This window comes from Rhododendron vialii, chromosome 3a (assembly GCF_030253575.1).
Source record: "Rhododendron vialii isolate Sample 1 chromosome 3a, ASM3025357v1".
In the NCBI taxonomy this organism is placed as follows: domain Eukaryota; kingdom Viridiplantae; phylum Streptophyta; class Magnoliopsida; order Ericales; family Ericaceae; genus Rhododendron; species Rhododendron vialii.
Window position 1 is genome coordinate 36,007,670 of NC_080559.1, and position 27,028 is coordinate 36,034,697.

The 27,028-nt window shown below is 38.4% G+C and overlaps 2 protein-coding genes across 4 annotated transcripts; one reads left to right on the plus strand and one right to left on the minus strand.

Moving 5' to 3' along the window:
- The first annotated feature begins 978 nt into the window (after positions 1-978).
- On the plus strand, positions 979-11,454 carry LOC131320942 (DExH-box ATP-dependent RNA helicase DExH10). 3 transcript variants are annotated; one of them, XM_058351867.1, is made up of 17 exons: positions 1,013-1,140; positions 1,380-2,400; positions 2,568-2,882; positions 3,022-3,126; positions 3,223-3,291; positions 4,457-4,624; positions 4,709-4,780; positions 4,857-4,973; positions 5,857-6,081; positions 6,202-6,360; positions 6,844-6,933; positions 7,092-7,184; positions 8,217-8,370; positions 9,326-9,474; positions 9,559-9,654; positions 10,201-10,293; positions 11,019-11,454. In XM_058351867.1, exons 2-17 carry the CDS (start codon positions 1,420-1,422, stop codon positions 11,127-11,129), a joined length of 2,997 nt encoding a protein of 998 aa, XP_058207850.1. In that variant the 5' UTR covers positions 1,013-1,140; positions 1,380-1,419; the 3' UTR covers positions 11,130-11,454. The 3 variants fall into 3 exon arrangements, with proteins under 3 accessions (XP_058207849.1, XP_058207850.1, XP_058207851.1); XM_058351866.1 differs by having other exon boundaries at positions 979-2,400; XM_058351868.1 differs by having other exon boundaries at positions 1,054-2,400; positions 6,214-6,360.
- A 3,467-nt stretch (positions 11,455-14,921) lies between these two features.
- On the minus strand, positions 14,922-26,730 carry LOC131321376 (U-box domain-containing protein 35-like). Its single transcript, XM_058352359.1, has 19 exons — positions 26,261-26,730; positions 26,207-26,230; positions 25,757-25,869; positions 25,440-25,561; positions 24,820-25,020; positions 24,013-24,313; positions 23,753-23,863; positions 22,916-23,239; positions 21,197-21,395; positions 20,596-20,717; positions 20,301-20,422; positions 19,120-19,328; positions 18,973-19,027; positions 18,197-18,494; positions 17,370-17,471; positions 16,762-17,190; positions 15,673-16,446; positions 15,368-15,455; positions 14,922-15,270 (listed from the first exon to the last, which is right to left on the minus strand). Exons 1-19 carry the CDS (start codon positions 26,433-26,435, stop codon positions 15,266-15,268), a joined length of 3,774 nt encoding a protein of 1,257 aa, XP_058208342.1. The 5' UTR covers positions 26,436-26,730; the 3' UTR covers positions 14,922-15,265.
- Between the last annotated feature and the right edge of the window lie 298 nt (positions 26,731-27,028).

Genomic DNA, 27,028 nt, shown 5'->3' on the forward strand with positions numbered 1-27,028 from the left:
GAGGGGTAAAGAGTCTGATGAAAGTAGTGTAGGTATTGTAAAAAGTATAATACAACATCACCTTTTCCATCCATTTTCTAACGGAAAGGTAACGGCAGGGGGGTCCCTTGGTATTGTCGGGTAAAGGAGGGGAGGGCAGTGTCATTTCAGAAACCTCAAGGGAGGTTTCTGTTCGTGTCAGAAACCTCAGGGGAGGTCAGTGAAATTTGCCCTTTTTTCTTTAACACTAATGGAGACTTTTGCTATCTTTCTAGGAGTGAGCATAGACCAAATTAGTTCAATTTTTATTGTAAACCAATAACCAAATCAATATGTACAGATTATGAATTTGAAAAATCAAACCAACCTATAAGATTCATACAACCAAACCATTTAAATATGGTTTGATTTCGATTTTGAAGCCACGGTTCGCTCGAGCATGAGATATCATCTCCATAAATTTAAAGTTCTTAAAATTGACAAAATAAATTAAACCAAAACTTATGCTAAAACTAATTCTATTAAATTCACAAAAACTCACTTATATTCAACACATTAAAAAATATAATAGCTATTGTTTTAAGTCTTACATTCTTTAATTAAACCAATGTAAAGTCACTAAACTAAACCAACTAAGAATACCAGCTAATTAGGTTTATCTAAAATAGGAATAGATTTTCAAATAGAGAATTGGAATAGGTTTTAATACAAGGAGAAGAATTAGGTTTTCCTACATAAAACATCTATACGGGATAAGGGTAAGTTTTCATATACAGGAATTTAGGATAATTAATTGTGACAGTGAAGGAACATGGAGCACTAGAGTATTAGATTAAAAAATTATGTGACTATTTTCCCTTATACTATGAGTTTTTTTTAATAGTAAATTAACTTGAAAAATAAAAGAGACTAACCGAATATTGTATCATATTTGAAACTAAAACATTTATCAGTTTAAATTTTAAAAGAGGCCTGCCTATCTATACACCTTTGCCGTCTAGGCTTTAGCTGAGAAAGAAGCCCATTATTTGGTCCAAGTACAGTAGTAAACACGGCCCATATGTATAAATCAATCAGATACCGCAACTAATTTCTGGCAATTAGGGTTTTTGTGGTTTCAAATTTCATGCGTTTCAGAGCGCAGAGGATTCGCCATTAGAGGTGAGCATCCATATGGTTGCGTATTTATATACGTACATACATACAGAGGTTTTTGTTTAGATCGTAGTACTCAGTATTTAAGCTCACAAACTCGAATAGTAGCGGCAAAAGGGGATTCCCGAATTTGTAATATTGTTGGTGTAGTTGACGGTTTTGTAGTTGGAGTATTTTCACATTTCATTGCAGTGGAAGTTCGCATTCGACACTGTCGGCCCTAATCTTATTTTCTTCCCCAGTAGATTAGATTAAATAAGAGGACCTGAAAGCCAGCCCTAGTGAATGGAGGAGGACGATTCGGCAACTCTTGGGAAACGTAAGGTACCCGAAAATGATACGGAAGTAGTAGTTCCGAAGCCGCAAGAATCTGCATCCAAACGCCGTAGTAGTAGTTCCTCCGCACGAACATGTGTGCACGAAGTCGCCGTTCCAAGCGGCTACACTCCCACCTTAGACGAGACCATTCACGGGACCTTGTCAAATCCTGTTTATAATGGCAAGATGGCTAAAACCTACCCCTTTAATCTCGACCCTTTTCAGCAAGTTTCAGTGGCATGTTTAGAGCGAAACGAGTCTGTTCTTGTTTCCGCCCATACTTCAGCTGGGAAAACTGCTGTTGCTGAGTATGCAATTGCTATGGGTTTTAGAGAGAAACAAAGGGTTATATATACTTCCCCATTGAAAGCTTTAAGCAACCAGAAGTACAGAGAGCTAAGCCAGGAGTTCTCTGATGTTGGGTTGATGACTGGCGATGTCACTCTCTCGCCAAATGCCAGTTGTTTGATAATGACCACTGAGATCCTCAGGGGAATGCTTTACAGAGGTTCCGAGGTTTTAAAGGAAGTTGCTTGGGTTATATTTGATGAAATTCACTACATGAGGGATCGAGAAAGAGGGGTTGTATGGGAAGAGAGTATAATATTCTTGCCCCCAGCTATTAAAATGGTATTCCTTTCGGCAACAATGTCCAATGCTACCGAGTTTGCGGAATGGATATGTAATTTGCATAAACAGCCTTGTCATGTGGTGTACACCGATTTCCGACCGACGCCTCTGCAGCACTACGCGTTCCCTATGGGGGGATCAGGATTGTATCTTGTTGTGGATGAAAATGATCAGTTTAGGGAGGACAATTTCATGAAAGTGCAGGACTCTTTGGCGAAGCAGGGCGATGGTAACAAGGGTGCTAATTCCAAACCAAGTGGCAGAATTGCGAGAGGCGGGACTGCCTCAGGTGGTTCTGACATATACAAAATTGTCAAGGTCTGCATTTTGTTATGAAATCAATTGCTATTCATGTGAAGTTCTAGTTACTGCGGATCAGTCCTCTTTGATTTTTTTTGGAATATTCCTAAGCTTAGTTTCGAGGGTTTGTGTCACTTGCCATATATTTATTGATAATGCTTATGACAATATTGTCCAAATTTCAGATGATTATGGAAAGGAAGTTTGAACCGGTCATAATTTTCAGCTTTAGCAGAAGAGAGTGCGAACACCATGCAATGTCGATGAGCAAACTTGACTTTAATACCCAAGAGGAGAAGGATGTTGTGGAGCAGGTTTTCCAAAATGCAATACTTTGTTTGAATGAGGAGGATAGAAACCTACCTGCTATCGAGTTGATGTTGCCACTGCTTCAACGAGGCATTGCTGTTCATCATTCTGGGCTTCTCCCAATTATCAAGGAACTGGTGGAACTTCTCTTTCAAGAAGGCCTTGTTAAAGCACTTTTTGCAACAGAGACAGTAAGATTATTTCCGAGTGCTGACAACCAGCTTGTTTCCTTAAAACATCAAATTTGAAATTCAGCCACTTAATATCTCTGTAGTATCTTATTGGGTATTAGACTTCAATAACAATATGTTTGGTTTTAATATGTTACAGTTTGCTATGGGTCTAAACATGCCTGCAAAAACTGTTGTTTTTACCAGTTTTCAGAAATGGGATGGAGATAGTCACCGTTACATTGGATCTGGTGAGTATATCCAGGTGAGTGAATGTCACATCATACCGTGGTATGTATTTTGCATTGGTTTGTGGTTTATATTTTCTTAGTTGTTGATTGTGTTGTCTGATTGCATGCAGATGAGTGGAAGAGCAGGTCGTCGCGGTAAAGATGAGCGTGGTATTTGTATTATAATGATTGATGCTAAGGTAATATAAGTGTAGTTGGTAAAATTTGTATTTTATCGCTACTTAAGAATCAGTCTCGTTTATCTGAAGTTTTAACTCTCACACTGTTTACAGTTCAAAGTTCCTTATCACTGGGTAGCTGTATGCTCTAGATCTTTACAGGACCTATTATTTTCTAACGTTTCCTTGATCATTTTATAGATTGGTTGGAGTTGTTCATTTCACTTGGTGGTGTATAGGGCGTTTTTGTGTTGGTGGCCTTTTTTTGTATATGGGTGGCATTCCCTTAATGCCTTCTTTAATATTATTATTTACTTATCAACAAAAAAATTCTGAAGTAATAACTTTTTTGGGAGATGATATTTAGCAGTTCTTACTTGCTCTTCCTTATGTTGTGGATTAAAATAGTCAATGAAAAAATTTGTTCCAAAATACAATCTTTGAAACCATTCTGTTGACCAATATGTGGATATTTCTGGATCAATTCCTTTGCCCCTCATTCTTTGATGATCTTTCAACACAAGTGTTTTATGCTTAATATATTTAGGGAAAAGTTTCAGTAATACCATTCTAAATGGTGTAGATACCTGGAATATAAAGGACCATAACAAAAATTTGAAGAGATAACAGAGGAAAGCAGAGAAATATCACATTGCTCTGTCAAAAAGGGGATGCAGAGAGAGGAGAATTGCATGGGGGAGAGAAAAGGAAAGAAGTGCCAGAAGACAGAAAGAGAATGGAGGAGAGAGACAGAGAGACGGAGAGAGAGAAGTAGTAGTAGCATTTCGCTTTCTTTATATGGTTTTAAAATTTTCTCTAGAGGCGTATTGGAGAGTTGGGTTGGAATCTGACGGTTCAACATGTGGGCAAGACTCAGGTGCTCTCTTCGTTCGGTCGTTCGCTGCCGTCCACAATGCACACATATACACTTATTAAAGCATCTTGATGACCGCTACAGTTGGTTATCCTGTTCTGTTGGTGCAGAGATATAGTTTCTATAAGCATTATGCCAGCTGAGTGCAGACACAAGGCTTCCTTGAGAAGTCAATGCTATTGTGATGTTTCTTCTCTAAAATTCCATGCTGTGGCAGTTGCAATGAATTTTTAGTTCCTTCAGTATGCACTGCTTTTACTTTGGACCATGTCTATATATCTCTATGTTGTCTACATGTTTATTCATTACCAGATGGAGATGGATTCACTGAAGGAGATGGTTTTGGGTAGACCGGCTCCATTGGTCAGTACCTTTAGATTGAGCTATTACACCATTTTGAATTTGATGAGCCGTGCTGAAGGTCAATTTACTGCTGAGCATGTTATCAGGAATTCATTTCACCAATTTCAGTATGAGAAGGTTTCCTCTGAACTCATGTTTTTTATCTGCTCTTCTCCTCTGTAGTCTGTAATGACTGACAATATTCATCTGTGCTCTCTTCAGGCTTTACCAGATATGGGGAATAAGATTTCGAAGCTCGAAGATGAAGCTGCGAGGTTGGATGCCTCTGGAGAGGTAATTTATCCACATTGTTTTACATTTATTTTTGGGGTTGAATAGCATTCTGCAACTTCTTATTTTACAATTGTAGGCTGTGGTTGCTGAATATCATAAGCTGAAGCTTGATATAGTCGAGCTTGAGAAGAAGATGATGGCTGAGATAACAAGGCCTGAAAGAGTTCTTTATTTTCTTCTTCCTGGTAGGCTGGTATGTAATGAGAATGACCATCTAACAAAGTTTAAATTACACTCTGAGTGAACCCTGCTTATTTCAGATTTCTTTTCTTTTTTTTTTTTTTGCTCGGCAAACAAAATTTTTATAAGAACTCGAAAGGATACATCGAGGAGGCTCGAGCAAGGTAAGATGACACACTTACTCAAGCAAAACAGAAGAAAAAAGAACAGCTAATCAGGACCTTCCAACAAAAAATTGGAAGACAAACACCTGAAAAAAACAGACCATTTTACAGCTTCAACAACCTGACTCCATCCAAAAAAATCCTAAAATCCTCCACCGAGTACACCTTGATGTCGAATTTTGCCTTTATCCACATCGCAACTCTAGTTTTGATCAAATCGCCCACTTCCCCTGAGCTTGTTGTAGCATTGTTGAAAACGTAAGCATTTCTTACCAACCACAAGGACCACAATGTTGCGTAGAAGGTAGCTTCCCACAAGTGTTTTTCCAAACTCCTAAATCTACTGTCGCCCCACCAAATGAACTGATCCTCCAAAGATGCAGGGCATACCCAACTTCTGTTCCGTGTTTCTTACTTCTTAAGGCCTTGGAATTTTGATTAATTTCTGTTTATGTAGACCTTTTTATTACGAGAGGTAGGCAATGCTCTTATGTGGCTATAGCTTCTCCGCTTTATTGCTTTTGTAAGCAAAGTGTGTTGGTTAGTAATCTCATTTACTGGAACGGAGAATTTCTGTCGAGATGTTGGCATTTTATTGAGCTAACCATGCTAATATGCTAGATTGTTTCCCTTTCTTCCATTTGTAATTATTGCACACATCGTCCTTGTTTGTTCTCATCTGTCCACATATATAATTTCCTTCTGGTATGCTAAAAATTACTTATCTTGCAGGTCAAGGTACGGGAAGGAGGAACAGATTGGGGTTGGGGGGTCGTAGTTAATGTGGTTAAAAAGCCCCCAGCGGTATTAGGCAGTTTGCCTCCAGCACTTTCTTCCACACGTGGTATCAGCTACATCGTGGATACTTTACTTCATTGCTCTCTTGGTTCAAGTGAAAATGGTTCTCGACCTAAACCATCTCCACCTCTTCCCGGCGAAAAAGGTGAAATGCATGTGGTGAGTTGACACTGCTGCTAGTCTGTTTGTTTTGCAGCTTTTGCTTATTCTCATAGCTTCGCAAATAAATGCTTTGGAACCTCTTCTGGAAGAGATGATTCATGTTGTTCCATTGGTTAGGTTCCTGTACAGTTGCCCTTGATTTCTGCTCTTAGCAAACTCAGAATCTCGGTTCCTTCTGATCTCCGACCAATAGAAGCAAGGAAAAATATCCTTCTTGCTGTTCAGGAGCTTGAAAAACGGTTCGCTCAAGGCCTTCCAAAGCTTAATCCTGTTAAGGTATGTGCAGATTATTTTTAGTTGTACTGCTGCAACTTTTTGAAGTTTATTGAAATATCAATGCTCGTGTCACAGCTTAGCAGTAATTCAATGCCATGTCAACTCATTTTGTCTTGAAGTGTTTATACCAGATTTTTGAGTCTGTGGTTTTGTGGGCATCTGGACTATTGATAGCTGTGCAAATTGAATGGTTCTGTGAGGTTTAGCATTTGAAAGTGAAAATGTGTCCAAATGTAGGGAAATTGCCAGGACAAAACCAAAGCACATTCCTGGCGGCCCTCATCTCAATTCATTCTATGCGGAGTTGTATTTTTGTTGCCTTAAATACATTTTATCTGTTTTTTTGCTAGTGGTTCAAAGAAAAATTCACGGTGATATTCTACAATGCTAGTGCTATTTGCCTTCTGGTAGAATTGTTACACTGTTAAAATAAGTTATCATGAAGGTGCTTTTATGTGCTAAACGTTTTTACTTTCTTGGCAGGACATGGGTATTGAAGAGCCAGAATTTGTTGAGTTGGTCAATCAAATTGAGGAGCTTGACCAAAAATTGTTTTCACATCCGTTTCACAAGGTTAGGCAAAATATTCTTCATTACATGTTGGACTACTACCTGTTAAGTTTCAAAAGGCAGTTGGGAATTACACCACGGTGCTAGTCTGTCTTCTAAATCAGCAGTTTTCTTGGCCGCTCGCTCTGATACTCTTTAACTCTAATTATTTCATTCTGCAGGCTCAAGATGACCATCAGATCAAATGTTTCCAGAGGAAAGCGGAAGTCAATCATGAAATTCAAAAGCTAAAAGCCAAAATGCGTGATTCCCAGGTTATCATTCCCTTGTTTGATGCCAATTTCTTAAACAACAATAACAGAACCCATCTAGTCCCCAATCATTGGGGGTATGAGTGGGGGCGGATTGTAGACAGACCTAACCTTTGGCAATATATGCACAAAATGGCTGCTCTCAGAATACCTCTGCAATAGCGGCCCCCCTATACCAATGCCCATTTCTTAAACAAATTGGGTTTTCCTTGAAAGATTAACAAGAACACATGCTGACCTTAAAAAATGTCATTGACCAGAAAGTGTGTTCAAACTAGATGAACTGTTGGCATTGTGTATGTGTTTCATATATTTGCATGTTCCACGATGGCTGGGTTGTAAATCCACCTGCTCAAGGAAGTTGTTTAGCTTGGAATGTGTTTCAACCGAATAGTTTCATATTTAAAGCTTAACACATAATAGAGATTCCACAATGTACACATCTTTCCTAGTGTTGTCTTAAGGCGTATTGGAGAAATAGAGATTGTCTCACATCAGTTAGTTATCAATTCCGAAACTAAGAACTAGTTTTTGACCTTTGCTAGCCTCTCCACTTATTGCTAGTTGGTTTTGAGTTGGATATTATCGTCGTATCAGAGTGAGTTTTCCAGAGGCTTTTGGGCGAGACTCTGGATTAAGATTTTGAAGGCTTAACATGGTATTAATGTCATGATGTGTTAAGATATTTATTCTGTTGTTGCACTGGGAGAATAGTACATTGGCTGTGTTTGGTCCCATTTAACGAATCTGATGGAAGGGTAAGTGTAAACAAACCTAATTTTAGCCAATCTTTTGTGTAAAAAGTTGCTGCTCTCAGACTCAAACCTACCTTCTCGTGCTTGTCAGCCAAGTCTTTTACCTTTTCTGTAAGCAATGCCCATTGTTGTTGGATTGTGCTGATTGGAAATAGGTTCAAAAGGAAATAGATGAAAATGTTTAGTTGGATAAGTTGATGCCCTTGCAAAATGTAGAGAATGATTTGCACCGTGCTGCTACTTGTTTTGTGCTGTACTTACATATATCTTAAATTTGCAGCTTCAAAAATTTCGTGATGAACTTAAGAACCGTTCTCGTGTTCTGAAGAAACTTGGCCATATTGATGCTGATAGTGTTGTCCAGTTGAAGGGACGGGCAGCCTGCTTGATAGACACAGGAGATGAACTCCTTGTCACGGAGTTGATGTTCAATGGTGAATAACTTTATCCTTCTTTGCAGAGTATAATGTCGATTAGGGTTCACTGCTGCATCACAAATAGAAAATAGGATTATGAGGTAATTTGATAAACCCTGACTGAGCCAGCCCCAACATGCAATGGCAGAGCTACCAAGAGGCCTTTTAAAATTGCACTTATACTGAGAGCTTTAAGAAGGGTTTTCCAAAGTTACCCAAGAAGGTTTTTGAAAAATAATTACCTATAGGTTCAACTTCTTTTTTCCAATTTGTACCTCCCCATTGATTTTTGTTTTCCCATAAATCACCTGGTAGATGTTTAACCGATTGTCCTCTTTCTCTCTCACGTGGTCGGCGGTCCTTTCTTCTACGCTGTCTTTTCTTCCTACCAATGCACTATATTGAGGAAGACATTTTTTAAATACGATTGGGACTATCAGGCGTAGTTTTCAAAGTATGAAAATTCATCGAGCGCAGTGGTAAATCAAATTTTCATCTTGTCGACAAGGCTTAAGAAAGGGAGGCAGATGATGCTTTTAACTACCAAAACATTAAACTTGATTGTATCGTACAAAGTAAGATTTTTCCCATACTAAACTTAAGTCTTTGCTATGCCTCCGCCAACACGTCAAGAGCTTGATATGGCCATGGCCATTGGATGCGTGTGAAAGTCGGCAGAGATTTACGTTTGCATGCTAATGAAATTTGTACTTGTATGAATTTTAGGAATATGTTTGTTCAATTCAAAAACTTTATGCAATCAGCCAGCCTTTACTATTTGTAGTTAGTTAAATCATTGGATGCTTGAGATAAATCTTGGCGCTGGACTGCAAACTGAGTTGTTTGAGGTCCATTCCGACCTCATAGTCCTATTGTTTACAAGTATAATTTTGGGTAGCCTTTAATTGGAACAAATCAAGAAATTAGGCCACTCTTCCTAAATGGACGGGTTCTGAATGATTTTGTGATTTAGGTACCTTCAACGATCTTGATCATCATCAAATTGCAGCTCTTGCTAGTTGCTTCATTCCAGTAGACAAATCAAGTGAGCAAATACAGTTACGGGCAGAACTTGCTAAGCCATTGCAACAACTGCAAAACAGTGCGAGAAGAATAGCAGAGGTATGCTAAGTTCTTGCCCTTTGGGTTCATTTTTTGAGATAGTCCTTTGTTTATTTTAATGAGTTGGTTTTTATTTTGTTGCAGATACAACATGAATGCAAATTGGAAGTAAATGTAGATGAGTATGTGGAGGCAGCCGTTAGACCATACTTGATGGATGTCATATACTGCTGGTCAAAGGTCGATTTTTTTTTACAATGTTAACTCGGTGTATCTTAATCTTTTGCTTTATTCAGTTAAAGAGTTGCTACAGTGCTGTTTACTTTAGCCAACGTAACCAATTGACTGACCAGTGAACTATATTCACCATGGAAATTACTAACCACTACACGGTAATAGCGTCCATGAAATTCCTAGCCTCAATCTCTGTACTCAATGGCTCTGGTCCCAAGGACAAGGTTGGTGGCAAAGAAAGTTTTTTTTGCGATTTTTGAAATCTCAAGAAAAGAAAAACCTACCTTCTGATATAAGTGATGTGAAAAACTCTCTGCTAGAACCCTTGCTAATAAAAACAGACAACGAGTCATTCAAAATACTAATACCCAGCACAAGATTGGTTATTTGAATACTAATACCCTATACATTATATTTGGAAGAACTTAATAGATGCCTGTCTAGTTGGAATGTTAATTTATAAACTGTATGGTTGGATTCAAGTCGGTTGTGTTTGATTTGGATTCTCAATTTTCTTTTTCATATGGTCTTTCTTTTTCCCCTTTTCTCCAGGGAGTATCTTTTGCGGAGGTTATACAAATGACGGATATATTTGAGGGCAGTATTATACGGCTCGCTAGAAGGCTTGATGAATTTCTGAACCAGGTTAGTGGATCAGAATCTGTAGAAATTCTTATTCTTGTGATTTCTGAAAAGATGTTGAAGACCAATTATTCAATGCTCATGTTCTCATGGCCTATATTCAGTTTGGGATATGTGAATTCCTATTCTTTCCTTAGTGCTACCTTCCTTTGGTTTACTTCGTTTTTTATCTTTTCTAAAGTGGAGAAGTTCTATTTTTTTCAGCTTATGTTATATAGATCTCATCTTCTTGTTGCAGTTGTAAAAAGTCCTCGTTTCTACGCTTTGATTCATTGAACTTGTTTTGTGTCTTTGGGTGTGTGCTTGCTGTGTCCGGTGGGTGTGTTGCCTGGAAACCCTTTTTCTGTTAATACTTGAAATTACTTGCAAATTAATCTTTGGCATTTCCAAAACGCCTGAGAAATTGTGAGTGCAAAGAATATCTTTGCCATCTTGAGTCGTTGAGCTTGTTTCCCTTGAGATTGCAAATGTTGTTTCCGTAATTATTAGCTTCTTTAATTCTTTGTCACTTGTTCATGAATAGGACATTGATGGGCTTTTGCTCAAAGAAATCACTAAATCCACAGTTTTCGTGGCTGTTCCCTCTGTTTGGATCCCACTCATGTGAGAGGGAGGGCTATGGATCCATTTTAATAAATTCCTTTGGTTGCTGTCAAACTGCTTTAAAAAGGAATGTTAGGTTATTTTCAATTTGCTTGTTCTCTTTTTAATATTCGAGACAATTACAGTTGCATGGTGCTGCTAATGCTGTGGGGGAAGCTGATTTGGAGAAGAAGTTTTTGGCAGCCAGTGAAAGCCTTCGCCGAGGTATTATGTTTGCCAATTCCTTGTATCTGTGAAGTGTTGTGATCCTCTGCAGGATCGTTGCACTAACATCTCAAAGCTGTCACATTCCTGCTGCTGAAGTTCAAGTCATTGTAGTTAAGAATGCGCGGTTTTGGCGGCTTCTTACACAATTGTTCTTATTAGAGCATCTCCATTGGACTTATTAAATCATTTTTAAGGTAGTAGTCCAATTTGGCTGTTGCAATTTTATCCTAGTCAACTTGTTGATCAATAGTGTTTGTAAACTTGGAAAAAATTATCATGATCTCAAGAAAGAGAAAGAATCATAAAGGTTCCATGTAAGTGATAAAAAAACTCACCACCTCTGTTTTTATCTTCTGGTCAGTTGCTCAGCATGTGAAAACTTCATCGTCCCTAGTTATTTTCGTTTTTCTTTTGTGACCACTGCAAGTTCTCTATAAATTGTGAGTTTACCCAAGAGTATACTAGTATAACCAAAAAACTGCGTAAAGACCTTAAAAGTGATGGCTTGTTTTTTGTTAGCAACGAAATGGAAGGCACACAAGGACACTTAATTAATGTCATATACTAACTTTTCCCTAGGACCAATGGTGTTTGGGTTAGGGAAATCAAATGAAAGGAAAATGAAGACAAATTTAAATTCTTTGGTTTCTGTTTTCTTTATTGAGATGTGAAAACGAGAAAACAGGAAAATGCTTAGGACATAGATTTGTTCAAAGCCATTCAATGCTTGTAGCCTTTACGTGCTTCAATTGGTTAAGATGTGTCTGTTGTTGTTCGTGGCAGGATACGCATGCATGTGACATTGCTCTATTAAAAAACTGTGACCAATAAAAGTAATTTCGCTTCCCCTTTCCCTTTTCCTTTTCCTTTAGGTTGATAAATACATTAAATATTACAAAATGCTGAATAAAGAATCAAACCCAGAGAAACAAAGGGAGAGAAAAAAAAAGATTACACCCTCCAGAGAAGACATGGTGCAAGTTCAACTAACACACCACCCCACCCCCCCCCCCCCCCTTCTGATTAATCTTCATCAACCCCAGCAGTCTCGGTCTCAAAACTAAACACCAATATTCTTGGGTTTGGTATCACTAGTGTCTTATCCATCTCACAATCGGCTGATATTCGCCTCCCGGCACCCAAAAGGTCATGTTTACTTTGCCAAGAACGGTGTGCTCATCTGCCGTAAAGATCACCTCAACATGTCTGGACCTTAGTCACACAGTTCGCTGGTGGAGGGTACTGCACGCACACTCAGATCGCAGTCTGACAAATTTGATGAAAATTCACAAACTCAAATTGTCAAAGTCTGAACTGGTTCCAATTTAGCCACGGATTCAGAGGTTCAGCCAGTAAAAATATGACACAAGGCACATATATCAGAGGGAGTTGTTTAATTTCTCTCATTCATCAAGTCTGTCTTGTGACTTACTGATGCGTGCACACATACCTATCAAGTTATGAGTTATGACTAGTGCTGCTTGAGAATTGAATTGAAGAGCTTACTAAAAGTAGTTGTAATTTATGCCTTTTGTCCGTCCAAGTACTATTGTATTTCGAATATCAATTCTCCCGGGTCGTCTGGGCTTTTGGTTTATCATATCTGTGTGTTGGAAACAAAAAAAGAAAAAAAATGCCAAAGGTATGGCCTCGGGGCTTGGGCCATTATACAAAGAGAAAATCGTAGCTAAAGGGGGGGAAGAATTGATACAGCTAGCTACAGGTCAAACGAACGAAAGATATATTAAGCAGAACAGTCATTCATTCTCTTCTTGCTTGTAGTCATCTGCAGAGCAACTAGATAATGGTCAAGGAAAATTCGGCAAAGGGAAAAATGGCCGCCATGGTCAGTCATTATAAAAAGCGCAAGGGGGTTTGGCAATGATACGAAAGAGACAAAGGAGGAGAAATATTGATGGAGAGGGCTTGGGGTTGGGTATTTCCCCCCCTCCTTTTAATCCTTCAATATGCCCGTAATCTTTTGTAGGAATAGGAATTTGATTACCAGGAATTAAATTTCTAGTAATTCGACACCCAGAGTAATTCTATTCTGACGTTTGGATTAATTAAGTAATCTTCTTTAGGAATCATTTATTTTGAAAACATACTAAAGTCAAACGTTTTTTTTTTATATTAATCAAGTCAGGAATCCAAGATTCCCATGGGGCGGGAGGGATCAGATTCCTCCTGTATTCAGGAATGCGATTTCTTCTAGATTGGAAGATCAGTAATCTCATTTCCATTCTCTCTTCACAAACATATGAATGTTAGAGTTCCGGAATCACATTCCTATTCCCCCACTAAGATACTTGCCATCCAAACACAATCTTTAGGAAATCAAATTGGGTTTAATCTGTTTTTGATCAAAAGGTTCTCTATTAGAGTACACACCAGTAAGTCCTAGCTCCGGATCTAACGTCCTTGCAGCGCGGGAAAGCACTGCAACTTCCAGTGCTCCGAAACGACACCGTCCAAAGGAAGTACTCCGTATAATCCACTGCTTTTATTTGTGAAGGCCATTGGAAGTACTCCGTATAATCCACTGCTTTTATTTTGTGAAGGCCAAATGGCCAATCATCCAAGTTTGTCCGGTCAATTAAAAGTCAAGTAATTGATTGCAATATTTTTCAGTCAATATATTTTTACTTTTCTTTTATTAGTATTGTTGAGACAAATATCAAAATTCTTTATTATTTTCATCTCATCACATAGGTAATTCCAGTAAAATATGATCACACATTGGTAGTTATGCCATTTGGATACAATTATTTGAACAAAATAACTATAAATTTACTAATAGGAAAATAGATGATCAACAAGTGATTTTTTTTTTTTTTTACTTCAAGGTGCACAAGCTTGTCCAAGTAACTACGGAGTAGTTATGCCGAGCAAAAAAAAAAAAACTACGGAGTAGTTATCAAAGAATATACATACTTTATGATTGTTACTTTATCCCAAATGCTATGATTATTTCGATGTGATTGTGCTTAATTGTAACTCATATTTTACGGTCACAAATAATTAGTGTCCCGTTATGTTAAATTCCTAGACTTGCCACTGAATACGCCGGATGATGCACCCCATGTAGACAAATTTTGCATCCATATTTATTGCACACAAACAACCTTCCCCCCACACACACACACAAAAAATAAAACAAACAAAAAAACAAACTTATTGCACAAAAAATCTCACCAAGATCTAGTATTAAACAATATTCAAATTGCACAAAAAATTATTTCGATAAGTACCTTATCTTTCAGTTTGAAAAATGCACCTAGTTTCATAAGGGACTAACTTTATTGGATGGATGGAATAGTTATTTTGTGTAGATAAATGTGTGTCCCACTTACATAACTATCAATGTGTGATCATATTTTGCTGGAATTACCTTGTGATGAGATGAAAATAATAACAATTTTTGATATTTGTCTCGATAATACAAATAAAAGAAAGTAAAAAATAAGGAATTAATTTCTACACTTCTTTATTTTTTTTATAATCACACTCCTTTTTTGGATTTTAGTGTTGAAAGTGTGTGTGTGTGTGTGTATGTATATATATATTGCTAAAAGACAAAAAAGAAAATGTGAATATCAAAAAATAGAATGTAGAAAACAATTTCCAAATATATTGACTGAAAAATATTCCAATCAATTGACTTTTCAATTGACCGGACAAACTTGGATATTGACCATTTGGCTTTCACAAATAAAAGCAGTGGATTATACTTCCTTTGGACGGTGCCGTTTCGGAGCACTGCAAGTTGCAGACAACTTGCAGTGCTTTCCCAGCGCTGCAGGGACGCGAAATCCCCTAGCTCCATCCCGGAAAGAATCTTTGTTTTATTTATTTAAGTCACCCATCTGTTCAGAGCTTCCTGTTAAAATTGCTCCAAGCATTGGAGAAAAATGCCCACAAACCAAACTAACCCTTATGGGGAAATACTGTAAACATGGGCAACTTCAAAGTTCAAGTTGTCAAAATATTCGAAGAGGAAGTTGCATAAACCTTGTTGCTAGAACAGGCATCTTATTTTGTACCCAAACTAGTTGAGACATCCAACAGCTCTGCTTTTTTATGCACTTGCTGAAGAACTGAATTCAAATCACTCGTTTATGTTTTGTACTCGTTCAACAATTGTGGTTAGAGATATCTTCAAACTTCAGCCTGCAAAAATAAGAAAGTAAAATAAGCTTCCAGGAACCTCATAACTTTTAGGAATGGATGATTAATGTTGAAGTCGGTAATGCTTCCCCATCCATACTTGATCTTCTCTCAGAATGAGATGAGGAGCTCAAATGGCTCTGTGAACTTTCAGATCCAAATGGTCGCAATATTGGGTCACTTACATCCTGCAAAAAATTCAGCATTATAAATTTGCATATACTCTCTCAGGTGGTCCAGGGCATCTGTGAAATTGGGGAATCGTTTTACTATGAACAATTCCAACATGGTCATTTGACTGCAAAATTAACTCACTTTGAATCACTTAAAAAGAGCTACTTTGAACACATTGCAAATATAAAAGAGAAAAAAAAAACAGTCTATTTCCAGGCATTAGTGACTCACTTGGGATGTTGCGGAGGCTTGGCTCTGACTTGGTGAGGTTTCTGGTGTACTGCCGCCACCCAGCATCATGAAACAGTTAGGCATCTTTTCTTCACCAAGGGCTTTCAACCTGTTAAGCTCAGGTAACACAACGGTCTTAAGGTCTGGTCTATCTTTTCGCCTCAGCTCTGCACATTTAAGAGCTAGCTGTGCAAAGCTCAATGCCTGTTCCACTGGCCAGTCAGGGATAGATGGATCAAGAAATTCAGCAAAAATACCCTTGTCAATAGCCCGTTCAACATGGTGAGTCAAACCCATTGGGGGCTTGGCTGTAACAATCTGAAGCAGCATGATACCTAGTGAATAGATATCGGACTTTGTTCCTAGCATGCCGGTTTGCTGGTACTCTGGGTCTATGTAACAGAAAGTTCCTGCGGCTGAGGTCATGTGGTATACAGTTACACTGTCTGCCACGTTTGGAGGGACCAGTCTGGCTAAGCCAACATCACTAATCTTGCTGACAAAGTTAGAGTCGAGGAGAATGTTTGCAGGTTTTAGGTCACGGTGAACTATGGGTTCTGGCTTTGTCTGGTGGAGGAAAAGAAGGCCAGTCCCAATTTCTGCAGCTATTCGAAACCTGAGTTGCCAAGGAAGAGGTGGTGTGTTCCCTCGCCTAAACAGACGATCTTCTAAGCTCCCATTTGCCATGTAATCGTAGACTAGGCAACCGTACTCTGGACAGGCTCCCAAGAGGAGAACCATGTTGGGATGGCGTATGCAACTTAGGACTTCAACCTGCACTATAGACCAGACAAAATAAGCATAACAAAAATCAAACCAAACCAAACCAAACAAATCTAAGCCTCATGACCGAGCGGCGACCTCCCAATTGTGGTCAGCAAACAAGCATGACGAAAACTTGTCCTATAAGATGACTTAATAAGAAAGTAAGAAGATGGTATCACCGTATCGGCATGGTCAGAGGCTGATACAGTTTTGGGTTTTTGGTTCCGTACCCTATGGTTTATTCTTCTTTTTATGTTGTATTAGCATACGAGTTTACCTGGTTATGGTATTTTCTAGATGTATTTTTGTGAAAAACTTCCGCACCTCTTGCTGAAACTGTGATCTTCCTTGAGCTGCATCGGGACGAAGAACTTTAACTGCAACTGGTGTATGATCCAAAAAACACTTGAACACTGGCCCATAACCACCTTCCCCAATTTTGAGAGAGATTGAGAAGTGATCGGTTGCTGCTTCAATCTCCTCTATGGTGTATTTGCGGTACCTGACATTGCTTTGTGCCAGCACATCTAATACTTTCTTCTTCTCTTTAGCTTCTTTGAGTGCTTTCATTTCAGCATTCTTTCTTTTCTGTGCTTCCAGTTCTGCAATCCTCTGAGCTGCTTCTGCTTTCTCAATAGCAGCCTTAGTCTTTGCTTTCTCTCTTTCTATAATTACCAATGTTGCTTCCCCAGCTAGTTGAGCCTTCCCTAATCTTTGTAGTTCCTCGTTTTTCCAATTATGAAGTTCCGTTGCCTGCACCAATTATGTTGTACAACTCATGCTGGGATGTATTCAGGACACTTAAGCCCAAGGAATTAATTTGACTTTTGAAAATTTATTGACATGTAGTAATTGCACCCTGTTTTGATAGACTATTAAAGTATTCAGAATTTTAAGTAACGGCTTCAAAACTTGCGACCACAACTTAGTACCTCGTGTTTTGCTGTGACTGCTTCTTTTCGTGCTGTGCTGTACATGTTTAGTGTCTGCTTGAGCTCTTGCTTCAGCCTCCTCATCTCAGCTTCCATCTCATCCTAGAAATTTGTACGGTATTTAGTGCAAGGGTTTGAATTACAGGGAAATTCAAACACTTGAGGAGCTTTTCCATCAAGTGACCTAAAAATTGGAAACCGAGGGATTCACTTTATTGTTGATGGATCCCATTTTATTAACATAGTTCTTCGTTGTTGTTATTTGTCTCTCCTGAAACTTGTGAAAGACTTGTTAGAAAAAGATATGTGTTTGTCGGTAAATCTGAGGTTATGTAACATAACCTTAACAAGCCCTTCTTCTTGTTCTGTTGGGAAAATACACAAATGTTTCAAAATGGGTTAAAACTCCGATTTGGATTCTATCTCGTGGATAATCATAAGTACACTACTATGATTCAGGTTTAAGGAGCTCTAAAATTTGTCTGAGATATAAACCAATGTATAGGACTTGGGGTCAATAACTAGCACATAGCCCCACTTGATCTGCAACCTATGTTGCATGGATTTGTTCTAGTTGGGGTGTCGGGTGGTGCATCTGCATCGTATGCATCTAGTATCCTTGTTTAACTACGCATGCCCCATTAACCCTACCCCATTTTGAACAAAAATTGATGTTTGTTAATTTTTTCCCACTCAACATTTTTTCTCGGATGCTTTTCAGCAACTATTGCTCGACTTTGCAGGCAGTCAATTCGTTATAGTTTGACGATTACATAACAGCAGTTGTAATCAGTTGCTGAAATAGCTTTGGATTTGTATACACATACCTGGTTTGACGATGACCAAGACATGTTGGCACTCTCTGAGCTGGATGAGGAGGCATGCGTATAGCCTAGATCAGATGACTTGGATGGCGAGAATTGGGACTCAAAGCTGCTTCTGTTGTCCCTGTCTGATGAGCTATATGAAAGCAGAGATGCCACACCCGATTCTTGACTTGCCAAGGGAGATGCACACTTACTCTCGGTGGTTGGTTTGCTGTAGCTTACAAATGTCATGTCGGAATCAGTCGGTGAAAGGTCCACATATGATCTGCCTGAAGCTTTTCCTCTGTTAAATGGTGACCTGGATAAATGCTTTTCAGGTCAGTGATGTCATGGATATTTGAGGAATTTCTCAAGGGAAAGGAAAATGATAGGGAAACCAAATAAATAAATATAGTTTTTTTCCTGTTCCTTTCGCTTTATAAAAATCTCTTCGACTCCACGACCAAATCACAGCCCAAGGTTTTATTGAAATAGTTTATTCTTCTGCATATTCTCTTTGCATTTGCAGATGGTGGCTTATAGGAATCCGGAGGCTTGTAGGAATCCACCAGCAGCAGCAAGTAGTATCCAACTAAAGATCTACTAGTCAACTATGCGACTTGGTGTGATCATTTGGACCAACCAAGATTCTGCAACACCTGTGTTAAAGTGGTCTCGATAGGACCCAACTAGATTCTGCAGCAGGGCATAGAAGTTCAAGGTAATACATTTATTTCTGGTTTTGACAATATTATTGGTTGTTGCTTCTACTTTTGGTTGGATTTGGTAATACATACTTGATGTCTTCTGTGTCTTCAGTCAAGTTCGGAGGTACAAATGTTGTCCTCTCAGCTGCAGAAATGGATCCAGGTAGTTTCTCTTAGCAACAAAAAGACTCAGATCGGTAGGAGAGAAATGACAATGATAGAATAACAGAATTATACCTCTTGCGGTGTTGTTTTGCATGGGCCGTGCATCAGCTGGTCTAGGAGCTGGATTGCTTTGGATCTGTAATGGACGCAGAGGTGGGTTTGGGACTGGAATAGTGGCAGACTGTACTGATGAAATTCTGCCTTTGGAGATGACATATACATTGCAAAACTCTGGTGCCATTTTGGAAACATTGCTCGGAACATCTGAGGCCATGAATTTTCTGTCACAAAGTATTATCATTGGCAATTTTCACTGTAAGTGCTTCATGTCTTAAGCTGGGTGAATATATATACTAGTTGACAAATTAGGATCAAAAACCACTTTTCTTTCTTGTTAAGTGGTAGATTGAGGCTGTGTAAAACCCATATCATAAAGTATAGTAGTTTTTGCGAAACGAAATTATAATCACCTTCAATGGATTATTCCTATGGCTAATGACAGGGGATCTTCTCTCCCAAAAAACAAAACACATCCATTTTGGCTAACCCAAATCACTCCTAGCTGCATGAGGTTGTGGCAATCTCTCCCGACCCATGAATCATGAGGTACAATTGTGCGGCTATCAGTGCATTGGAAAAGAGGGCATGTGTCAGTTAGATCAATTAACACCTTGGAGGAGGAGTTGAACTCCTGACCCTCCTTTCTCCTAGCACTTAATTAAATGCACCACCTGATGCCGTTGGGCCTAAGGACTCTTGGTGGCGTGTGTTTTTGTTGAAGGCCAGCCGTAGTGCGTGCTGGAGAATCATGGGTTTGGTTGTTTATAACTTTGTTGATAGGGAATGGGGAGGAGAATGTAGTCGTCCTATATCACTTATCCATATTTTATTTGTGTAATTATGTGTTGAATCCTTTTAGAGCACCGGACTGGATAGATAAAACCCTGGGTAACACACGATACTTACATTGAAATAGAGACATATCTACTCGTAACTCAGTCATGGACTGTTGTTCCCAGAGGTTGATTTTAAGCACCTTAGTTTTGACATCCATTTGAGTCTAGTTATTAGTAGTAGTACTTCGGTGGTTATTCTTTGAGGATCGAGGCAGAACTCATCCTTTCGAGAACTTGAACATTTTGCTTCCTCAGTGGTCACATTTGCTGCAGATCTGTTATGCGTATGGGCGTTGTGCGCGTGTGAGAGAGAGAGAGAGACAGAGAGAGAGAGAGAAGGAGAGGGGGGGTTATTACTTGACAAAGCTATTCTTTGTGGGGGCAGCAACCACCAGAGTTTGAACTAAGTTGAGCTTAACGTAATCACATATTGCTCTGGCTATGTCAATGTCTTCCATGATTACTTCGTTACATTTTATCTGCACGATATTAAGAACATAGGGCCAAATCAAATCATCAGAGAAGAAAACCGTCCAAATGAAAAAGAAAAAGAAAGGCTCAATGTTAGATATATAAATAAAACCAAAGGAATAGAAAGAAAACAATTGAAAGAGGAAAAGGAGAAACTAATGGCATAGTATAGTAGACTCACTTCCTTACGCGTACAAAATGCGCGGAAAGGAAGGAACAACTCCTTGGCTTCATTTTCAACTTGGTTTTTATATACTTTTGCAACTCCACGATTCACATCACTCAGCGCTACATGGTTCCCCGCTGCACCATCCACACAAATCAAATAAACAAAATTAATTGTAGATATACAAAACAAGAAGAAAAAGCACATGAAACACAAACTATATATGCACACACACGCTGTAAGATTGATTTGGTGAAGTTAAAATGCAGAGGCTCATCCTAACCCTAAGAATTCATGTAGAACTTAGACATACTCCCTTAGTGACGATATATCAATTGCCTAGGCACCCAACATTTTCTTTTGATATTTGAGATGGTTATTTTTCCTTCCTTTTGTTTTCTATTTCTAATCTAATTACTATACTAGTTTGCCACTGAATTCATGGGCAAGTGATCATGTTAAAAATAACCAAAAACCCTTCTATTAATGGCATCTGCTATGCAAAAGCAAGCATCCTAATTCTCTTGTATTGGGTTCAGAAAGGGAAAATAACGAATGAAAAAAATGAAAAACTGCAAAATAGTAGAGAGAGAGAGAGAGAGAGAGAGAGATTGACATGGAGTGGGGATGCTGGATGGTTTTTGTTTGACATGGACAAGAGATACAGATTGGCCTCTGGAGAGGAGATTTTCAACAGCCCATTTGAGAGCTAATTGGCTGCCTTTGTTCTTGTCTATTGCCACTGCTACCGATGATTCATCATCATCATCATCATTTTCTGCATTTCCATTTCCATTCTCTATTTGGTTCCTCATTCATCCGAAGAAGTATTTCTTTCTGTTTGTTAATGTTACTATAACCTTCCCCCCACCCCACCCTTTGCTACCTCCATGTTTGAAGGCAAGGCATCAAAGAGGGTCTACACTTTCCTGATCTCTCTCTCTCTCTCTCTCTCTCTCTCTCTCTCTCTCGGGAATAGTTTCTTCTCTTCTCTAAGTTTGTTATAGTAACAAATTAACCACCCTAGCTCTCCCTCTCTCTCTCTCTCTCTCTCTACAAGCAGACGACCATTCAGGACAACTTTGACTCTCTTTCTTTCCAAAGGTAATGGTAAGTACCGTTACGGAGTCACCCAGCAATTGCGGGGCAGTTAGCTCATTTTGATTCTTGAAAAACTTACCACAAACACCTTAAGGAATTTGTCATTTAAAAAAAAAAAACAAAGGAAATCAATTCGTATATACATAAAAACAAAAACTAAATAAGAAATGTTGTAGCGACGAAATTTAAAAAAACAAAAAAGAAAAACCTTTTGTTTTGAATGAAATTAAAATTACTATCTTGTTTGTATAGCATAATCAACAATAGTATGTGGTTGTTCAAAGTGCTGGAGAGACCAAAAATTGTTAATGGTTACTTTTAGTAGAATTATATTTATATATATTTCAAAATTTGAAATTTTCCTTCAAAGCAATTTTAATTTTAATTCTGATACTTGTTGCTCACGTGTTGCTTTCACGTGCAACCACTCTGTGAGCAAGTGGAACAGGTGGAGTAGAGGGCTTTATAGGTGAGCATTTTACCAATTGAGCATTTGCTCTGTCGATATGGGACAAACAAGTTGCAAAACAAAGCCTCTCACCTATAGTCTCACATCGCTAGTTGAAGAAAATAATGAAGGCAAAGAATCTTTTATAAGTAGAAAGTCTTATTGCCTCAGTACCAATGCCCAAGAGATTGGGTTTTGCTTCTACAACTTGGACTGAATCTTTTTCTAAAAACAGTCCTACCCCATCCAAATACTAAAAAAAAATTGAGGTGTCCCAAAAATTGGGCATCTTGGGGATCCAAGATGCCCTGGGCTTGGGCCGGCTCTGTCTGTGTATTCTAAATTAACAGGCAGAAATTTACTCCACTTTAGAAAATAAACGTATTGTGTTGGTCAACTACTATGGGACATACCCCAACGTATATTTTGTAATAATTCATAATGGCATTTTGTGGTTATGTCAATTCCAACTTGAAACATCCACCATTTTTATTAAAAATCTCATACGTATGATGTGACTAGCTACCACATTCTGGATTGGTTTCCAGTTATTTTCATTATTTACACTATGATTATGCTTTGTCCATTCATTTGATCTGAATTCTTACTCATTCTGCTAGGCATTAATCAAGCTAAAAAAAGATGAAAATCACTAAATGTGCCATCTAACATACTGCAATCAACCGTTGTGTGGGATTGTACAAAGATATATAACAATAAAAATACGAAAAGACAACCATAATATAATTAAGCTAAGCTAATTTAAGTAAATAAAACAAGTCATCTGAATTCAAAAAAATAACAGTAAAATACGAAAAGGACAACCACAATATGAAGAAGGCTTTGGTATTTGTGGTCTACTTTAGGGGATTGCCCTAAAGAATCTAACATCAGCTTCTTGTCCTCAGCCTTTTTGAGTGCTTTGATTTCTGCATCTATCCTCTTTTGTGCCTCTTTCTCGGCTTTCTTATGTGCTGCTTCGGCTGCCTTGAGTGCTACTTTAGACTTTTCTCTCTCCTCCTCTGCAATCAGCATGGCCTCCTCCTTGGCCCTCTCTGCTTCTTCTAATCTCTTTCCATATTCCATTTTCACAAGTTGGAGCTCCCTTGCCTACAAAACCACACGAGAGCCAACGGTGGATGAATGTCGAAAATCATATCAGACTGACATAAGTGACATGACAGTGGCCTATTTTTAAAACACGCATGAGCTTCAATGATGGGTGATTTTTTTGTGAGATGAAATGACTGCAACAAGACACATTATTCTGTATAAAAGTTTGTCCTGTTCTCCGGGCCTGAATAAACCTTCTCTGCTTATGGAAATTTCGGAAAAAGGTTACAGTCACTTTATATTGGCTTGATTTTCTATCTTCGAGTAATTTTCTATTTCATGTGATTCTTGTAACCATGTACTCAAGTCCCATGTGATTGGTTGTACTAATTTATTTTAATGGTTTGTGCCGCTGCGGACATCGATTGAATGTTTTGATTTGCAAAACAGATCCTTTTTAGTTTATGAGATCAGCATCTGGATTCTAGACTTGAAACTGCAAATTTTGGTTCCCAAAAGTAAAAGGATGTGTGGTCAAAAGAAGAATGAGCTTTCACCAAATTAAAATACCTTCTGTTTGGCAGTGAGGGCTTCTCTGCAAGCTGCATGGTACATGTCCATGGTTTGTTTCATTTGGAGTTCTAGCCTTCTCATCTTTTCTTCTACTACTAATTCCTGCAGCTTTCCAAAAAGGAATGTAAAAACTTTATATTTGTTTCTTTTTCTGGTACAAACTTGACTTGCACGGAGATAAAGATATGCTCCTGAATGATTGTTCAGAAAAGTAGAAGATTTTCGGGCTAGGTGAAGCTTTCCTGTATCAAACTTACATTGTTAAGTGGTAAGCATGATGTTTCCTTATCGGAGGGTGACAATTCATGGGGAGAGTAGTCAGAGTCAGCACAGTTGGATGCTGAGGCCAAGCCTATCGGATCGAAGTTTCTGGCTCCCACACTCATCATGCTCAAGCTCCTTGGAGAGCGTCCGGTTATAAGTTCAGCAGATCCAGCCAGATTATCATAGAAAGCGAAGAACGTGCTATCGGTGCTTAGCCTTCCAGAACAAACGTATGAGATGTCTGTTTCCGGGATTGACATCTCATCCTGCAATCTGGTTTCTGTTACTCTATCTCTAGAGCAATTCCAGCACAATTAAGATCTCCGGTCATTATAATATTTTAGAAACACTAAAAATTTAAACTAAGTTTTTGAATTTCGTAAACCCGAATTAAATATGAAAGTATAGATGTAAAAGATCATAAACCATAGAAGAAAAGGGGAAGGAAATAAGAATGAGATGGAATCCGTATTTACAATCTTTACTCAACCAAGACGTACAACTTAATAGACACACAAGCTCATTATATTATAGAGCCTCCATGAGATTGTTTACTGTCCAAGGCCTAAAATCCTTACAATCGTGTCATGATCCTGTAATAATTTTAGGTGATATGATACACAATCCAAGTAACAATAATAGTATTATTACTATAATTCACAATAATCGAAGTATAAAAAGAGTAGAAATTAAATTTGGCATTTATATATCAACGGTACGAGCTTTAACTAAGATGCAGATTTTTGGAAATGTGTTTAGAAGTACGTTTTGGTCTCTGCTGGGAGTGATGACAAACTTACCCAAAATCTGTGTCATGATCATTAGTAATTATATGGTGAGTGGGTGCGGATCTTGTCCACCCAGTTGCTGAAATATTTGATGGGAGTGGATGTGAAGCAGAGCGCATGGAGGCAACCTTTCCTTTTGAGATGACATACACGTTGCAGAAATATGGTGCCCCTTTCAACACAGTGCATGGAATATCACTACTCTTGAACAATCTGTCAAAAGTGCAAGGTTCAATAAGATGAACTAAAAGATATCATGCACGCTAAAGATGTACTAGTAAATTTGGAAAAATGCCTATTTAATTGCATGGACATTTCGATATAGGACGTAAATTTTAGGGCAATATAAATTATTGTGAAGTTTGATTTTGATCTACATAGCAAGACGTTAAATGTCACTTATTTTGTCACTATTTTGTGTCACCGCCTACTTGAATGCCCAAAATTTATTAACTAAGAAAGAATGATTATAAGAAAGTATGCACATAGAAACATAGAATTAAGCCCAACAATCACAAGGACAACTACACACAAGGGGGAGGGGGGGTAACATTCAAGAACGAAACTCCATAAATTGGTAGTACATAACATAAAATCGCTCTTTAGTGTGTTCGTATCTTAGTAATTAGTACCTGGAAATTCCCTTCTTTGACGGTGAACCAAGCACCAAAGTATCAACTCTATTGAAGGAAATATAATCGATTAATGCTTTAGCTATATCCTGCTCTTCCAGTGTCACAGCTTCCCATAGAACCTGAGGTAAAATTCCAGTAAGGCATGCATAGACAACCACCAAGATTGATCATTTAGTCGATCGAGTACCAAAGTTGGAGCCTCGTCTAATTAGAACAATTTTATTAATTCTCTGGTTGTTTTTATTTCTGTATCAAGTAGAGGTAGAACAGAAAAAGAAGGAATCAGAGGATCTCAAAAATAGGAGCCTAATTACTTCTCTTCGGGAGCAGAAGCAACGGAAGGAAAGAAACATGTCGTTAATGGCGGCAGCGGTGGCTGCTTGGTCGTAAGGTTCTTGTCTAGGCGTTCCATCGTTATCGTTGCCCACTGCACAAAACAAAAAACATACATATGCTAAATAACATGAGAATTTGGAGAACAAAAAGACATAGAAAAATGATTTTCTGAGGCTCTCTCTCTCTCTCTCTCTCTCTCTCTCTCTCTCTCTCTCTCTTTGGAGAGACTTATTGAATTTTAAAATTCTATTATTTGATTCAAAATAAATCAACATTTTTCGATATCAATTGACACCATAATCATGCAATGGAAATTTTTGAAAAAATGGCCATGCGCTAGCAATTAAGGGGAACACAATTATGGCAACATTATAAGTTTCACAATAATACATTTTGAGAGGGGGGGGGGGGGGTTTACAAGTACTTACAATTATTAGATGATGATGGGGTGGGATTGAGATTGAGATTGAGATTGAGATTGAGATTGGGATTGGAATTGGGAAGGGGGGATTGATGAACATGGATTAGTCTAACAGTCTGGCCTCTGGAAATAAGATTATTATCAATAGCCCACTTCAATGCAACTTGGCTCCTCTTATCCTTGTCTATTGCTACTGCCACCAATTTTTCTTCGTTTATCCCCCTCGCATTCCACATCCTCTAGATCTCTCTCTCTCTCTCTCTTCCGCTTCCGGTCTTCCTCCCTCTGTCTGTGTGAAAATCTCTCTTTTCCAAAAGACCTTCTTACATGTATGTCAAATTAAAGAAAGATTCAGAGATCGATATTTGGCATTCAAACCCGCCCTCCCATGCAAACACCCACAAAACATTTATTAAAATTTCGTGCATGGATGGGGCATAAATCTCCTATCCTAGATATAAGCAGACGTTGGGTCTATCTCATAGCCATTGAGGAGGAGGAGGAGGAGGAGTTCTCTGTTTCTGATCCTGCAGGCGATTGAAAGAAAGAAAGAAAGAGAATAGTAGTAGTACGTACTATTTTTTTACATTTACGGAAGGGAAAATAACGGCCAATAACGTATTTGATAATTAATACTCGCTAAGGATATTTTCAGTATTAACAAATATTTTCAACATATTCTTAACGAGTATTAATTATCAAAACACGTCATGGGCCGTAATTTTCCCTTTACAGAAAAAAAGAGAAAGGGTCAACCACCCCTTCAAATTAGGCCTGTCAATAGGCCGGATCCGATCCGGATCCGACAGATCCGGATCCGGATCCGGAT

What these genes read in the sequence shown, in the direction of transcription:
- LOC131320942 (XM_058351866.1), top strand. Translation starts at nt 1,420, where the DNA reads ATGGAGGAGGACGATTCGGCAACTCTTGGGAAACGTAAGGTACCCGAA. An exon ending in ACCAATTTCAGTATGAGAAG is followed by an intron (nt 4,625 to 4,708) that starts GTTTCCTCTGAA and finishes TGCTCTCTTCAG; the next exon opens with GCTTTACCAGATATGGGGAA. An exon ending in GTGCGAGAAGAATAGCAGAG is followed by an intron (nt 9,475 to 9,558) that starts GTATGCTAAGTT and finishes ATTTTGTTGCAG; the next exon opens with ATACAACATGAATGCAAATT.
- LOC131321376 (XM_058352359.1), bottom strand. Translation starts at nt 26,435, where the DNA reads ATGTGGAATGCGAGGGGGATAAACGAAGAAAAATTGGTGGCAGTAGCA. An exon ending in TCCCAATTCCAATCCCAATC is followed by an intron (nt 26,231 to 26,260) that starts TCAATCTCAATC and finishes TCAATCTCAATC; the next exon opens with CCACCCCATCATCATCTAAT. An exon ending in GCTTCTGCTCCCGAAGAGAA is followed by an intron (nt 25,562 to 25,756) that starts GTAATTAGGCTC and finishes ATTTTACCTCAG; the next exon opens with GTTCTATGGGAAGCTGTGAC.